Below are 17,014 nucleotides of genomic sequence, written 5' to 3' on the forward strand. Positions count from 1 at the left end.
ACTCCACTTTTCAGAAAATGTGGTGATTTTGCCTTCATCACATCCCAAAAGGCCTGTAACCGCCTCCTCCAGGTGGGTGACGGTGCCACAGCAGACTCTCTGAGTCTGGAAGCATGGAGTAAGAAAGCCCAAGCTTCCCAAAGCCTTTCAGTGAGGGGTGTGGTCAAACAGCTCATTTGCATTTAAAGCTAGAGATGCAGAAACAGCCTGTTCTGAGCAGGGCTGAAATAGAGGGGTTTATAATGGGTTCCATTGGATCTCAGAACTCGAAAATACCAAGTTGCCAGTTTGATATGGAAAGTTTCCCTGAAGTCGGACTTCTGACATAGCAACTTCATTAGCCCGAGTTAAAATCCAACATGGCCGTTGCATGCATCAACAGTAACGTTAAGGCTGTAACTGTCTTGTTTATTAGCAACTTTTTGTCTAAGTAAATACTGTACATCGAACCGATAGTATCCTGCAAGTTCTATCTGTGGACATGTTATTTCAATTTGCATGCAAACTATCATGTGTGTTATTTCCAGGTATCAGATAAAAATGGTTCTCACAGGTTGTTTCTTGTCCTATTCGTTGCCAACTCGCATCTGGAAAGCTGTTAACTCGAGTGTGACGGCTAAATTAGGATCAGAGATTTTGAGTCATCAAAATGTCATCGACATGTTTCAGGGACCTCTGAAACTGGTTGAAAATGAGTATTAATGGGATCTTTCATGAAAGGGAAGATGACTTCAAATAGCAGATAAGATAAGCTGAAGTTTGAGGACTCGTAACGTTATGAAACTCATTCAATGTAAGACGGCGTATTGAATATAAAACGTGTAAAATAGTCTAAAACATGGTGTTTAGTTGTTCTACTGCATTCATGGGCTCCTCGGATGTTCAGTCTTCTGACTAGTGCATTCACGGTCTTTATGTAGTAATATGGAAACAACACCATATAAAGGGTAAGACCAATACATTACTTACTACATGTGAGTTTAAATTAAGATGTGGCCTACATTAATTAATGTAAAGTTTCTCGTCAAGTTTAAGATACTTCATTGGAATGAATGGTAAACAATTATAACACTGTATACAATATAAAAAAAACCCATATATACACACACATATATATATATATATATATATATATATATATATGTGTGTGTGTCTGTGTCTCTTTTTCTGAGCTGAGTGTCTTAGCTGCAGCTGAGTGGGAGCTCTTTCTGACAGCTTCGACGGACAGATGAGGAGAAAGTGGACCACTACGATCCAATATTACAGTTTCTGTAAACTGTAATTCTGTTCTCAAGGTTTCTCATTCTCCTGATGACCTTTTCCAACTTTCTAACTATGATCACTGAGTAGCCTACATATTCAATGTATTTGGATATTTTTTTCTTGAATTAACTCAAAGTTGTTAATTTAATTTGTAAATTAAAGTGAAGTCTGCCTCTGATCTAACCCCTTGTTCCGATTATTCTGACACCACCTTGAACGCGTGTCGTGTAATACTGTCGAGGTTGGATCCCGCCTGGTTCTTGATGCTTAGTTTGACCTCTAGAGGGAGCCATCAGCGCAAAGACCGAGCTGAGCGCCTTTTTCAGTCTTCACATCGGTTTTAATGTCCTCAGACTGTTCCCCCGGCAACAGCGTGAATAGTCTCTACGTGTATTCAAGGCAAAATGCGCGGCAACAAATGTTGAGTGTAATTATATAATCGTGTCTGAGTGTGCAGGAGTAACAGTAGCGAGGAGGAGGAGGGGGAGGATGAAGGGCGGACTGAAGCTCCGCCCGTTAGCACAGCGTCCCGTCGGTCCTCATTCAAAACACAACACAGCTGAGAGCAGCGCCGCCTGTTAGCCTCAAACAGTCAGCCTGGAAACACTTGTGTGTGTTCGTGTGCGCTGTGGCCGCTGATGTCCCCGCTCACAGTTCATCGGAAGACGAAAGAAGAAGAAGAAGCTTCGAGGTGAGTTTCACACCGACATGACACAAACTTTACTCCGGCTAACAGCTAGCGGGCTAACAGACGTTAAGCTGGGGTGTGTTTGGTTTAAGACCTGGGGTGCCCCGATATCAGACTGATCTGCTGTGAGCTGCGCAGTAATGTCCTGGTTTAATGCAGAGTGTGCTGTGTATCCTTTTATATCGTTTCCTCTCCGCCCTCGTGAAGCTGACAGATCACGCTTTTATTAAAGCAATAAAGAAAAATCACGCGCTCCCTCCCAGGACTAAGCTAGCTAACGGATCAACATGCTAACATAGGCAGTATGCGGGCTGTGTGTGTGTGCGTGTTTGAGAGAGAGTTTGTATGTATGCGTCTGTGTTTGTATGTGTTGGGGGGTCGCTCCAAGGACTCCTGGGTCTCACAGGTCAGTTCTGGTTCAGGTTCTCAGACCGGGTCTCTTCTTGGACCTGGCTCTGTCATAGCCTGCTGAAGGCTTTCTGCTCCGGGCAGTTCACACGGTGAGAGGAGCCCTGGGTGTGGCGAGCACTTCAACAAACACCGACCAACAGCCTGGTTGTGGTTTAACTGGTGCTGGATTTAACTGATGGCCAGGGTGGAAAGATGAACCTACTGTACCACAGTACTCAAGCAAAAGTGCAGCTACTCAAGAACCAGTAAAGCTACTATTAAAAGTGGCAGTTGCAGTACCAGTAAAGGTACCAGTTTAAGTTCTATTAAAAGTCACAGTACCAGTTAAAGTACTATAATAAGTACCAGTGAAGGTACCAGTTTAAGCACCAGTCGAGGGATCACTTCAAGGTAAAATGTTTTTTACATAAAATGTCCTCTAAATACTGAGTATTTTTTACCTGAGCGTACTCAAGTGAGCTATGATATCTTAATTATGGCTATGAATTTAAACCAGGCTGATGATTTAAATTAACACTTTATGACTAAAATGAAGCAGCAGTTCTTATACATAATCTATTCAAACTGATAGTCGTGTATAATTGTCATCCAATTCTCTCTACTTGTTGTAGAATTTAAGCAGCAGCTGTTCACGTAATTGTGTTCACAGTTTCCTTTCTTATGTTCCAGGTGTTGACCACGACTTCACTGGGACTTTTAGAAATTAGCTTTTATTGTATTTTTATAAGCAGTAACGCATCTCATTTGTGAAGAAATAAACGTTTAAAGAAAGTACACGACTAAGCTACTCAGTTACTGAAACATGTATGGGTGACTGCTGAGAAACGTGTTCATAAGTTCGCTGATGTTTCATTAAGAAACACTTAAGTGTGTTTTTGAGACAGGCGGTACAGAAATTTACAAATCCATCAGTTTTATAACAAGTCTATTTTCATTACTCATACTCTTGTCTTTAAACTCACTGACTCTTTCCTCGTACTGTTAATGTCTCTGAAGACTGATAGATTCTTAAAATCCTGAACTGAGTACTGTGTTTTTCTCACACTAATAATTTGTCCCTAGTCTGTCTACAAAACCACTGATTATAAAAGTCATTCCTCTCCGTCTTTTGCCTTCTCCAATTTTTAGAAAATGTGTTATCAACCAGGTGTTTGGAGAGTTTCCCATCATGACATCACAAAGGGCAGTAACCCCTCCAAGTTGGTCCATTCCAGCAGCTTGGTATTTGTTCTGTCCTCTGAGTCTGCCTTTTGACCACTCACAATAGAGCACGGTGAAAAAAAAGGCCAAGCAACCCATTCCTTTCCAGAGATGCCTTGTCAGACACAGCTCATTTGTGTTTAAGGTTACGGACACAGAACCAGCCTGTTCTGAACCGGGCTGAAACAGAGGGGTTTATTGGCATGCTGAAATACAGGATCAGAGTGGATTTTGAGACAGACACCTCACAACCTGTGTTGAGGACTTCTGAGACTTACTTTTGGTTGAAAAGGTGTATAAGATGTGACCTTAAAAGACAGACACGTGCTGGAATGACTCAGAGGCAGGTGTAGTTGTTCACCTGACAGTTTGAACAGGTTTTAATAAGAGGAGGGAGGCTCCTTAAAGTTCACCAAGACTCTTCTTTCCATGTTACTATCAGCCTGATCACTGATTAACATCACTTTAAACTGTCACTGTGACCATTTTATTCTGGTAGGGTTATTACAATACCACTATTTTAAACTTTAATATGACTGTAGTTTCAAATATCAATCATAGCCATCTATTTTATTTAAAGGTGCCTTTCAAAGCATCACCTTACGAAGCAGAGATAAGAACAATACCTGTTTGATACCACAGTCACAAAAACATTGTTTTTGTTACATCCTTTCTTGTTTTTGATTCATAAAAGTTGTACGTAAACTTCTGCACACTTTGTACATTGCACAACAATGTTCAGCTACTAAGTCAGCTGTATGAATGAATTTCTGATTGAGTTGAATTTCTCTATTACAGAGTCATCAACGCACAATTAAAAGGCTTGAAGTGTGTGTGCGTATTTGTAGTGTACTGACCTGACGTGTGCGAGCTGGTTTATGGGAGTGATGTTGACCTTCATGAGTGTGTATGTGTGTACTATGTCTGTGTACAGGCTGCAGAACAACAGCATCACCTACCTTATCTGTGTGTGTGTGTGTGTGTGTGTGTGTGTGTGTGTGTGTGTGTGTGTGTGTGTGTGTGTGTGTGTGTGTGTGTGTGTGTGTGTGTGTGTGTGTGTGTGTGTGTTAAGAGGAATGTTCCATATCTCTGTGCTGTGTGTTTGTATAACACTTCAAATCCCACCCTCAGTGTGTGTGTGTGTTCATGAGCAGGTGTGTGTGTGTCCGTATGCCTCCAGCGGTGTGCTGATGTTGTTAACAGAATGTTCAGACAATGATGATTAGAGCACCTCTGTTTCTCTGTGTTTCATGTTTACCTGGTAATCTGATTTCATCCAATAGAATCTGGTTGTTGATTCCATTTTATGATCAGCCCCCAATTATCACAGTCCATCTATACATCTGTTTACTCTCTGCACTCATTGATCAGTGTTCACACATGCAGCTCAGCCTGAAAAAGTTTTCAGGCTGAGCTGCATGTGTGAGCACAGATGGCTGTTATTTTTTTTCAATCGACTTCTTCGGGAGTTTTGAGATTTTTTTCTGCAGAAAGTCTGAGTGAGGTCATGTGACAACGCAGCAGGAGAAATTCACCTCCAGCAAGTGGGAATCTGTTTACGTTTTCTGTTCTGTGAATATGTCGACCTACATGTGGCATTGATATACTTGCATATAAAGGCAAACCATTGTGTTGGAGTCTGTTGCTCTGTCCACAACTATCATGCTGTTCCTTTTTTTCCTCTGTCTAGCAGGCATGCAGTAGTAGTCTCCCACTGTGAGGTGCGTGTGTAAACAACCAGATCACGGGGAGTGCACATGTGAATCAGCTCTGAGATGTTTGATAGATCCACATGTAAACTATCTTCTGATTTGCAGTAAAAGAAACAACATGATTCAGAGGACGGACGGACAGGTGGAGCTTTATTCACCTGTTGTCACCTTTCAGGTTACATCCCAGCTCAGAGAGCTTTGATCAGCAGATACATCTGAGCCTCCCTTCTGTAGCTCCTCCCACCTCCACCTGTTCTCAGCTGATCCTTCAGTTTCTGCTGTACCTGCTCCATCTGCTCACAGATTCTGCTCTAATGTGATTAGAGAGAGTGTGTGTGTGTGTCTGTGTGTTTCTCATATCCTCCTGTATCAAAGTGAGCATCAAGCTTTTTTCTCAGTGTGTCCTCGGCTTAGTGATGCTGTACGTTGTCATGGTAACAGTGGCATTTTTGTGTGTTGTGGTCATTCAGCACTGAGTGTGTTTGTGTGTTTGTGTCTATTAACCACACTGAGTCGGACTGTGCTGCAGGTTACACACAAGGGCTCAGTGTCTCAGTGGAAATTTTCATGGTTGTTGTCACAGTGTAGTTGTCCCTCAGTGTTCGAGCAGGCTTAGAGAGAGAGAGAGAGAGAGAGAGAGAGAGAACACAGGTAAGCAATATGTGTAGAGATAATGAAGATTACCTTTAATTCATGTCAAACAAAAATCAAGTGCACGTTATAATCCTGTCTTACCCGTCTCATCTCCAGCTCTGTGGCCACCTGTCCAGTAACAGTCAGACCGTAAACATTAGACCTTTAAGATGACGTTTACTCAACAGCACTGTAACTAAGATCAGTTCAACTCATCTTTATACGTTGGTTTTGATTCGTAATAATCTTGTCCCAGTTTGGGAATTCACATTGGCTTTGCTGACGTTAAACACAGCAAAGCAGGAGTTCCGAGTCCACACACTCACGCACAGCACTGTGCTCCACTGCTGGATCTGCAGATCCCAACTTCTATGACGCCTCTGTTACTACATCTGAAGATGGTAGGCGAAACATCAAACGGTCTCAAAATAGGATCTAAAGAAAGACCGGAAATGAAGTCCCTGTGCGCTACCTGCGACTATGAAGCGTTCACCAACAGTCTTTATTCGCTGACGCACCCAGGAGACATCTTTGGACCGTAGGTGGTGGTTGGTCATCGGCTGTATTCTTAGTGACGTGTTACGAGTGCAACTTTTTGTCCAAGACGTGAGGCGACGACACGGGGGGCCTTCCTCACCACTCGTCCTCTGCCGTCTGCTTGGTGTGTCAGATCCTGAAGAGGAGAAGTCGCCATCATATCCTAACTGAAGGCTTCAGTCCCATCGCCTGTCATCCACATGATGTTAGTCAACGATAAATAAATACCTGCAGACCAGCTATACTCCATCATTAATTCATCCTATCATCAATCCATTCATCTTTTATGTTGACATTATTGATGTGATGGACTTGTTTTAGGAGGTGTGTATCACTGTTCATTAGTGTGTGTGTGTGTGTGTGCTGGGTGAAAAGAGTGTTGTGGATGTGATCCTTACAGACCAGGCAGCTAGTCAGCTGACTGTGTGTGTTTTTGTGTGTGTGTTGAGTAATGTGCCGTTTGTGTAACACAGTAGTTCATTATTAGAGGAAGTGTGTGTGCCACACAAAACTCTTCGTGTGTGTGTGTGTTTGTGTGTTTTAACGGTAGCAGAATTTAAGTCAAAAAATACCGTTGACCTTTTTGTTTGGTACCAGGCCAACAGAATTAGAAGCAACAAAGAAACACAAACGTGTCCCTCCACCTCTCTGACAAAGGAACAGGTGACTCACCTCTTCCAGCTTCCTGTCACCTGTGTTCAGGTGTTCACAGGCCGGGTCCTAACATGCAGACACAGACGTGCACACACACGTCTCCAGCTCCACACACTACACCTCCAACTGTCACACACTTTATAAAGAGGCATGGTGCCCTGTACAGAGAAACTGCAGACTTGTGTGTGAGTGTGAGTGTACCCTTTAAGGAGTCTTGCTAACACATCGAGCCCAGCTTCACTCGGCTCATATATTTCTGTCTGTCGTCATGTTTTTGTAAAGAAGTGTTCACTCCGTCTGTAGGTTTATTTGTGTTGAAGAACTATGACTAATCACGCAGGGATCACGACCCTTAAGTTGGACACGCATGTGAATACGAACATGACACAGTGTCTTCTTGTTTCTGTGACTTCCTGTTGTCTCTCAGAAGAGGGTGGTTGTGGTGGTGGGGGAGGGATGAGCGGGTGTGGGTTGTTTGGAAAGATCGAGAAGAGAGTGGAATCAGAGTTTCCTATTTATAGTCAATATCTGAATGTTCATCCCGTCTGAACTCGTCCTCTATCACACTGTGTGTGTTTGTGTGTGTGTTCTCAGGACACACTGCTCTGTGGGGGGGGGGGGGATCAGAGGAGGCTGTCAGAGGCTCCTTCAGGGGGAGATGGAGGGGGGAGGCCGGGGAGGAGATACAGCTGTTTGTCAGCTGTTGCTCCCCACCAACAGTGAGCACAGTGCGTGTGTGCGTGCTTCTGTGTGGATGATGAGTCCATTAGTGCTGACATGTGTTCAGTTAAAGGTACGATATTTCTGTCCCTCACTGTTACGTCTCTGGAACTCTACAATTGTACAACTCGGTAAAGTCACTTCTGTGTAAAGCAACGTACGAGTGATAGCACCGCACACACACACACACACACACACACACACACACACACACACACACACACACACACACACACACACACACACACACACACACACACACACACACACACACACACACACACACACACACACACACACACACACACACACACACACACACACACACACACACACACACACACACACACACACTGCTGATGATCAGCCTGCTCCTCAGCAGTGATTGCAACAGATCACAAATCTCATGGTTTGGATCAGATCACAGATTTTTGCAATGATTTTTTTTTTTTTTAACCCTAACCTTTTAAATGTATTTATTCATTTATTTTTCTCCTCCTCAACTACGCATGGCTCAGACTTTGCTTTTTGACAAGACGTCAAATCAAAATGCATCTTCATGAGTCTTAAAAGTGGATTACAGCCTCAGTTTTCTTGACTATACCATACTACTATACATCATATACTCATTCCATTGATAATGAAACAACCAGTCAGGTAAACCTGGACTCTCTTTTATTTCTAGAGCGTTCCTTAAACAACCGACGGTGATCTAAGAAAATGTAACATTTCAGGAACAGTGTTTGTTCTCCTCACCAACATTAAACAGAACTGTGTCTTCATGACAAGTTGGCTGTAATCTACAGTCATCCTGATTGTTTTGTTATGTTATACTTTGAGCTGTGATTGCATTGAAGTCATTACAAACGCACTCTGTATATTAGTGGCGTGTGCGAAGCAGCAGCGTTAGCTAACATGTGACCGTACATAGTATTACACTGGACTATGAACTCTTCACGAGGTTTCTTTGTGTTCACGTCTGCATTGAAACTTGTGTTAGAATATATTTTTAAAGGCTGAATCGTCTTCCAGTTTGTAAAAGAGTCATTTGCCCTTTTCAGCCAGGATGTTTGAAATGTGAATGTGTGTCTCTATGAGCACTATCAGAGAGAGAGAGAGAGAGAGAGAGAACCCTGTAACTTTCAGACTCAGACAGCGGTATCACTATATCATTATGATTCGGATGTACAGAGACACTCCTCTTTCACACACCTGTCCAAGAGTGTATGCTGTCTGTTTCCTTTCTCTCTTACTGCACCTCTCTATTGAAAATCACATTCAGCCCCCCCCCCCTTTGTTTGTAGTTTTTTAGTCTGAAGTTTTCGCCCCCTGGGGGCCGTGTTAGAGGGAGTCATGCATGCAGACTGTGTGACAGTGTTTTTACAGTCTATGGCTTTCAGCTGTTATCTTAGAGCTAAACTGAGTCGGAGAGCGATCTCAGTCCACCATCCAAAGTCATACAACAAGTACACACTCTTTGTGTGTGCGTGTGCGTGTGAGATATAAGACTTGTATTGTATAAACACAGGATGTCAGCCTGCAGTGTGTTTGTGTTACAGTCAGCTCAGGCAGAGCCTTCGTGTCAGGGCTGAGTCTGATCGGAGTCAGCATACAACATAAAAACAAAATCACAAAAAAGGAGAACTGTTTGGAAGTTATGAATTGATTTTAAAGAGAATAATCTTTTTTTTACATAAATGGATTTTCCCCACCTCTCACATGCTCTATTGGCCCAGTTATGTGGAAGTTCTGGGTACTTTAACATGTCGCAGGGGGACTTTTTTTTTCTAAGCAGCTTTTATAGGAATGAACATAGCTCCACCTTTAATGCTGTATCCATTATATAATGCATTGATGGTCTGTACGTGTTCACACAAACACTGTTTGATGGTCTGATGTGGAGTCAGTGTCCACCCTCTGCCTGGTTGAGTCCTCAGAGCCTCATAGAGGAACACATACAGATGGTATCAGCTTCCTGTGCCTCTCTGAAAGGCTTCCTGTTCTTTATATTAGTGCATTGAGTGGACACACACACACACACACACACACACACACACACACACACACACACACACACACACACACACACACACACACACACACACACACACACACACACACACACACACCTTCAAGGCCACCATCTTCAGAGACCTGCTGCTGAGTGACAGCAGACGGTATCAAACTGCTGTGACCCGTGTGTGAGATTAATCTGACCACTTTCAATATCTGTGTGTGTGTGCGATGAAGAGGAGGGTATCTGTTTCTCTGATAGGCTGACACACTGACCTACTTTATCTGCAGCAAGTCCTACTGAAACATCACAGCTTCTGAGCTAAAAGTGTGTGTGCGCGCACACAGTACATATTTTATACATGAGATACTCTGTTACTGCTGAATGTTGCACAATATTCTGATTTATGGAGTGTCAAGAATGTTGACAATCTTCGATTCACTGTTACACAGTTGTAGCCTGTCTTCATGGCTGCTTCATATTAAGCTGCAGGTTCAAAAACACAGGAGTGTAAACAGGACGGTCAGGAAGACAGGAAGCTGCTGGAGGGGTTTACAGAGCTCAGACACAGACACGCTCACACACACACACACACACACACACACACACACACACACACACACACACACACACACACACACACACACACACACACACTGATACAGACACACACACAGACTGAACATTTAAGCAGGACTGGAAACTATTTGCTGACATAGATGAAGTGGGATGTGTTTGTTTAAGGTAACAGTGTGTTGGTCTTTAGTGTCCTTTTCTTTGGGAGACTTCTGTGTGAGCAGGTGTATACATGATGAGCACAGCTTCATTACTCTACATACAGACGAGGACTGTGTGATTAGTCACAATGTTATCGTCATGGAGATATCAACATTCACATCAACCCATGACTACTGTCTGAATGTATCACATTTATTAACACTGTATTTATTTATTTTATTTATATCTTTTTATTTATTTTCTACATGTTGGGTGGGGATCACTCTTTATCACCATGACGATGCAGTGAGGGGACGTTCAGCTTGTAAACCTCACATTGTACCAGCTTAGTTTTTATTTTACTTGTATATAAAAAAAAAAGCTGCTTCTTTGGTTTCATTTTGTTATCTCAGTGTTGGTGTTAACATGACAGACAGAAGCTGTGCTCTATCGCTCAAATGCACTCTTTGATTTGATTGATTCAGTTTCACATCATCATTATGTTGAATACTGTCATGGCAAATCTTACATTATTCTCATACCAATAGGCCTGAGACAGACACACACTGTAACACAGTCAATCAGTTTGTGGGAGCAGTGAGACACCTGCTGGCCGATGTCAGTCATGACCGCTCAAGTTACACTCACAGGGAGGTGAAAACATGCTATAATATGGTGTCAGCTTAACTTTCTACCAATCTGTGTCTGACATATATTTCTCCTTTTCATAAATAAACAGATGACATTAAAGTCAATACATGAATCTGATTTAAAAGTGTCTGAGCGCTATGATTGGTCAGAGTTGATGATGCGGTGATAAAATATTTCATTTTCTTTAGATGAATTATAAAGAGCTGTGAAGGAGGAATCACTGAGAATCTTCAGTTTAACTGCAGTTGCTGCTTTAATCGACACTCACGCATGCAGCACACCACGAGGAAGTGTTTTTGTTCTCTACTTTATCCGTTTGTTTTCTCTCTCTGTCTCTCTCGTATTTAGACAGGTGAGGGCCTCACAGACAGACAGGTGGTGACAGAACCAGGCTGGCTGCTCCGGCATCATGAACATCTGACACACAGACCTGGTGAGTTTACACATGACGTAAAGAGTTGATATCAAAAGTTTTTGGTCAAAGGTGAAGTCTGAATGTAGAGATGGACGACGTGTCTCCTGTCCTACAATCGTGAAGCCAAAATACCAAACCACACTCTCTCTGTGCTGTGTGTGTGTACACAGAGTACCAGGCGTCGCTGAGGAGGAGGATGATGATGGTGATGATGATGAAGAAGAAGCATCTCCTGGGTTAGAGTCATCTGGTGAGGGAATGATGGACCTCCCTAATGGCCAATCAGTCATCACCACCACTGCTGCGCCCGTCTCTGAGGTTAGGCTCCACCTTTACCACAACAGCCCCATCTGTCTGCACACACTCAGCTCAACACAGACAGGACAACACGGTTCAGTGCATGCAGTCACACACCCAATGCCTCTGTGTGGAGAGAAAAGTCAGTGACCCATCGCAGTGCTCACACTGGAACGCCCCCGGAAGTCGTTAAAGCTGTAAATATCGTGTTTATTAGCCGCTTGCTCCTCTTTTTGTTTGATTAATCATGGTATCGTGCAAGTTCTCTCTGTGGATGTGTTGTCATTTTAATGTTGTGCACAAACTGTCCTATAGTTTATTGTTAATATTATCAGGCATTAGCTACCAAAACAAAGGTACTGCTGGAGGTGTCCATGTTGCTTTTCACGCTCAACTCGGGTGTGACGTCTTTCCAAAGTTCAGATGTAAATTCAAGTCTAAGCTCAAGTCTTTAAGGGCAGCCGCAAGTCCAAGTCATTTCTCTATCTCCATTTCTCTAAGTATGCCATAATACCTGTAAGAGGTCGAGTACAACTCTACCAACAACTACTAAAAGTTTGGAATCGTACTGTATGTGTTGTTATAATAAGCCAGTTATTTTTGGGGGCAGGGAAGTTGCTGATGTGGTTTTTAACATCATATACAGGGCTTGTTCAAAACATTCAGGGTCAGCTGACGTCTTTGAGGGGCGAGTCACACTCAAGTCTCAAGTCATATTTTTGTGTAACCTGCAACTCTGATCTCAGTTTTTAAAGGTAGCTGTTTAAACTGTGAACTGAACCCTGACCTCTGTGAACCTTGACCTTTGGGAACTGAATCATGACCACTGACAGTTTACAGCCCTCATAGATCAAAGATAAACTCTTCATGTTACAGAAACTGTTTAAAAGTTTTCCCTTTTTGCAGATAACACCTCAATCCTGACCTGATTTTTGTTTGTGTGTGCGTAGAAGAGCAGCAGCTCAGAGTCTCTCAGTGAGAGAGTTTCCTCTGACCTGAAGAAAAGTTTTGATGCCGTTGTGTTTGACGTGCTGAAGGTCACACCTGAGGAGTATGCAGTAAGTAGTGTGTGTGTGTGTGTGTGTGTGTGTGTGTGTGTGTGTGTGTGTGTGTGTGTGTGTGTGTGTGTGTGTGTGTGTGTGTGTGTGTGTGTGTGTGTGTGTGTGTGTGTGTGTGTGTGTGTGTGTGTGTGTGTGTGTGTGTGTGTGTGTGTGTGTGTGTGTGTGTGTGTGTGTGTAAAAGGACTCATTTCATTATAAATCAATAAACTCATCTTCTTCATCTTGGTAAACATGTAGTTATTGATTTATGCTCCATTTAACCAGCAGAGGGCGCCCTTTATCTTCTCTCCTCTCTGTCTCCATGGTGACACATCATCAGTATCAGTTTACAGTCTCCATCAGATTCTGCCTGCAATAAACTGACCTCAGATCTTTTCTACAGTAACCAATGATAAACTATTACCGTGTGTGTGATAGCAGGATGTTAAATCAGTGTGTGTGTGTGTGTGTCTCCTCAGGGTCAGATCACACTTATGGATGCTCCGGTGTTTAAAGCGATCCAGCCTGAGGTGAGCTGCTATCAGATCAGTTGTTGGGGGGGGGGGGATCAGTCCTACCTCAGGACTTCTGCTAGCTTCCCTATGTCAGTTTGCTGTGGCACATTCACACCACACATGAGTCTGTAATACACTTGAGTTTACCAACATCTCTGCATCAAGGCACTGCACCACAGACAGCTCCCTCTGAGAGGTGCTGCGCTCTTGTTCTTTGTTCAATTCTGTTCAAAAAGACAACATAGGGCTCCTCGTGTTTTTCTGCTGCCCAATGCCTTCATGGTCACATTCTGTTGGCTCTATAAATGCATTCGATTTGTGCCTGTTACTGCAGAGCGCGTCACCCATCGAATCCCTCTCACATCTGCTTCTTCAGATGGATATAAATCTACTCTTTCTGTGAGTGTGTCTCTATGCTGTGCAGAGAGAACAGACACCAAGACTGCTGTAAAACTTTAGAATGTCCAACTCAGCCTCTGTTACTCTCCAGAGCTAGAAGGGCAGAAAAAGATCCTCTGAAGAAAAATGTCCTGTGATCTTTGTCTGCTCAAAATATGGTCGATACTTTAACCTGGAAACGTTGTCTTAGCCTCCTAAAGTAAATTTATTGAAAGCAACAATTTGCGACAGGGATCTCATCGTGTTGGTAAAGACATGCACGTACACCGTGTCATGACGTACCTGTAAATGATTGGTTGGGAGTCATTAGCGTCATGTGTTTGCGGCTGAGGTTGCCATGACGGTCAGCAGTAATTAAGTTCTTGCTATCGTGTCATGTCCATAGAATAGAAAAGCGGTGTGAGCTGATTGTCCTAGATTTCTGACATGGTCAGATATTTGGCCCAGGCTATTTTCGGTAACAAAGCTGTGAGAACAGTCATCTTTGATCGTGACGTAGGACCACTGTTATGGAGGCACAACCACAGATACTACCACGATTGATCATTTTTTTTGTCTGGGACGTCCCAAAATCGAACTGTCCTTACCCGGCGTTACTCATTCAGAGATGGTTGATTCAAATAACAGACCACTTCCTAAATGATCTCTCCGTCTAGCTGCAGCAGCAACAAGCCTGCTTACATTGTGACAGGAGGCAACGACTGTTGTTTGGGGGATTTCGTGAAACATAGTGCTGATGAGGACTCAGCTATATGAACTCTAAACAGTTAAAATGGTGCAGTAACAAAAAAACATTTATTAAAAGTATATAAAATGTATTATTATTAAATGATGAATAAAAGACTTTAATTGGTGAACTAAAAAAAGATTCAAGTTAAAGATTAATTTGGACATTTTAAGCTACTAATGTTTTGTCCTTTTCTGATCACAACCCTGATAAAGTCTGTCTTAACAATGTGTGTACACACACACACACACACACGCACACACACACGCACACAGTCTCAGAGACTCTGACTGAAGGGAAACTGGAGTTTCCAGAGGGCTCAGTGTGTGTTGCTCAGCTCTCTCACACACTCATAATGGAAACACCAGCTGTGGATGCGTGTGAGAGAGAGAGAGAGAGACTCGGCTCTCTGCCTGAAGAAGAAAATATTAAATAACTTGCGTTGTGTAATAATGTTTTTGTTGTCATTCAGCCCACTTCTTTTCTTTACGCACCCTTTAAATGCCATGCTTTCTGCTAACCACTGTTAGCCTGTTACAGAATCTACAAAGGGTACGTGAAGTCCACCGTTACTATCACTGTGATGACATCACTACATGTGTTGAAGTCAGTAGAAATTCATGTGAGCTGATGGTTATGGTAGACTGCAACCCGGCCCAAAAGTAGCTGATTTATTTTTCTTGCCTCGTCACATCGGTGCCTGTTACACTTTTTTCTTTTTATTTACCGTCTTTAAACTCCACTGAATCTCATGCAGCGTTCTCCTTTGTCCATGCGCTGGGTCCTGTGTCAGTGTTCTTTCCTCTTTCTGTGGATTAAAACGATAATAGTTTGCCCGCCAGAGTCTGTGGTTAGAGCCGCGTCCATAGCAACCATCTGATCCCCGTAGTTAAAGTGTGTTCTTCTTAACAACGATGATCTATCGACTACGTGGTCTGCATATTCAACCAATCAGATTGTCGTTTTTAATGAACAGCCTTTTAGAAGGCAGCAGTAGAAAACATTAAAGAAGTTAGCTGGGAGGATTTTAATCATTACTCTCTCTCTCTATTGATACTTAGTCTGTTCAGAGGTCTGGGACTCGCAGACTCTCAGACTCTCAGTTTCAAGTCGGTGTAATATTCAGGTCAGCTGACCGAGACTTCAGCGTCCTGGCGTTCAAACTTCTGGGGGTTGCACGGGGATATGTTCAGGGTGTTGTGGGCTCTAGTTTCCATGATGAGAGCTGCTGTGGCTCTGCTCAGATCAACTTTGGACCGTTGGATCTCTCGGGCTGATGCTTCGCTGAGTTTAGACACATCCAGATGTTCCTATGTAGACACTCGCACACTTTCTGTAGAAATATAAACACCAAGACTTTCCATCACGTATTTTCGTTGTGACTCTGCTTTTCAGTCTCATTAAAACCTTTTTTAATGCACAAACACGCACACACAGTCATCACAGTTCATTCAGACTATTATTAAATACCTTTTAACCAGATCTGACTCAGTATGTTGTTAGCTGTCTTACACTTTATTTTTCTCACTGTCCATAAACACATCATAACATTATTCATATGGAGCGTAAAAGACTTGCAGTGTTACACAATCACGTTAACATGTGTACAAACAGTGTTTGAGCTGGATCTAATTTGTTGCTCTCTGAGGGCTCTGTGTTCAGTTTTGCGTATAGAAAATGAACAGGTTTGAGTGTGTGAACAGAAGACTGAAGGTAAAGGATTCTGAGGCGGTGGGATGGGAATGGGGAATAAAATGATGTGATTGTGAGTATAAAGAAAGGGATCAGCTGACATGAGAGATGGTGAGAGAACTTTTCACCTCTGAGTCTCTCTGTCCACGTCCATCTTTAGTTTCATAACTAACACTGATGATTCACAGCTGAGTGTTTTTGAAGCTTACTCAGAGACAGAGAGGGGCTCTAAAGGGGGTTTCTGTGTTTTTAACTCGTAGTCATGACAACAGTCAGGTCAGTAAATCACAGCTATAACTGGCAGCTTCATCTCTGAGAGGAACATTTTCAGACTGCTTTCAAAGGCCAGAGAGAGACCTTGACAAACTGTAAGCTGGATGTCAGTCTGTCTCTCTGCAGTCTGGATGTCAGTCTGTCTCTCTACAGTCTGGATGTCAGACTGTCTCTACAGTCTGACATCCAGACTGTCTCTCTACAGTCTGGATGTCAGACTGTCTCTCTACAGTCTGGATGTCAGACTGTCTCTCTACAGTCTGGATGTCAGTCTGTCTCTCTACAGTCTGGATGTCAGTCTGTCTCTACAGTCTGGATGTCAGACTGTCTCTACAGTCTGGATGTCAGACTGTCTCTCTACAGTCTGGATGTCAGTCTGTCTCTCTACAGTCTGGATGTCAGTCTGTCTCTCTACAGTCTGGATGTCAGACTGTCTCTACAGTCTGGATGTCAGTC

At 43.0% G+C, this 17,014-nt stretch overlaps 1 protein-coding gene across 2 annotated transcripts in view; it reads left to right on the forward strand.

The window, feature by feature from the left end:
- The first annotated feature begins 1,532 nt into the window (after positions 1 to 1,532).
- ralgps2 (Ral GEF with PH domain and SH3 binding motif 2) overlaps positions 1,533 to 17,014 on the forward strand; it is a 48,429-nt gene continuing 32,947 nt past the window's right edge. For both annotated transcript variants that reach the window (XM_079351385.1, XM_079351386.1), the window contains exons 1-5: positions 1,533 to 1,954; positions 11,549 to 11,637; positions 11,788 to 11,933; positions 12,863 to 12,970; positions 13,432 to 13,482. In XM_079351385.1, coding sequence (XP_079207511.1) covers positions 11,874 to 11,933; positions 12,863 to 12,970; positions 13,432 to 13,482 — 219 coding nt within the window. In that variant the 5' untranslated portion in view covers positions 1,533 to 1,954; positions 11,549 to 11,637; positions 11,788 to 11,873. The remainder of the gene's footprint in view (positions 1,955 to 11,548; positions 11,638 to 11,787; positions 11,934 to 12,862; positions 12,971 to 13,431; positions 13,483 to 17,014) is intronic.

Source organism: Symphodus melops (genome assembly GCF_947650265.1).
Source record: "Symphodus melops genome assembly, chromosome: 8".
Lineage (NCBI taxonomy): Eukaryota > Metazoa > Chordata > Actinopteri > Labriformes > Labridae > Symphodus > Symphodus melops.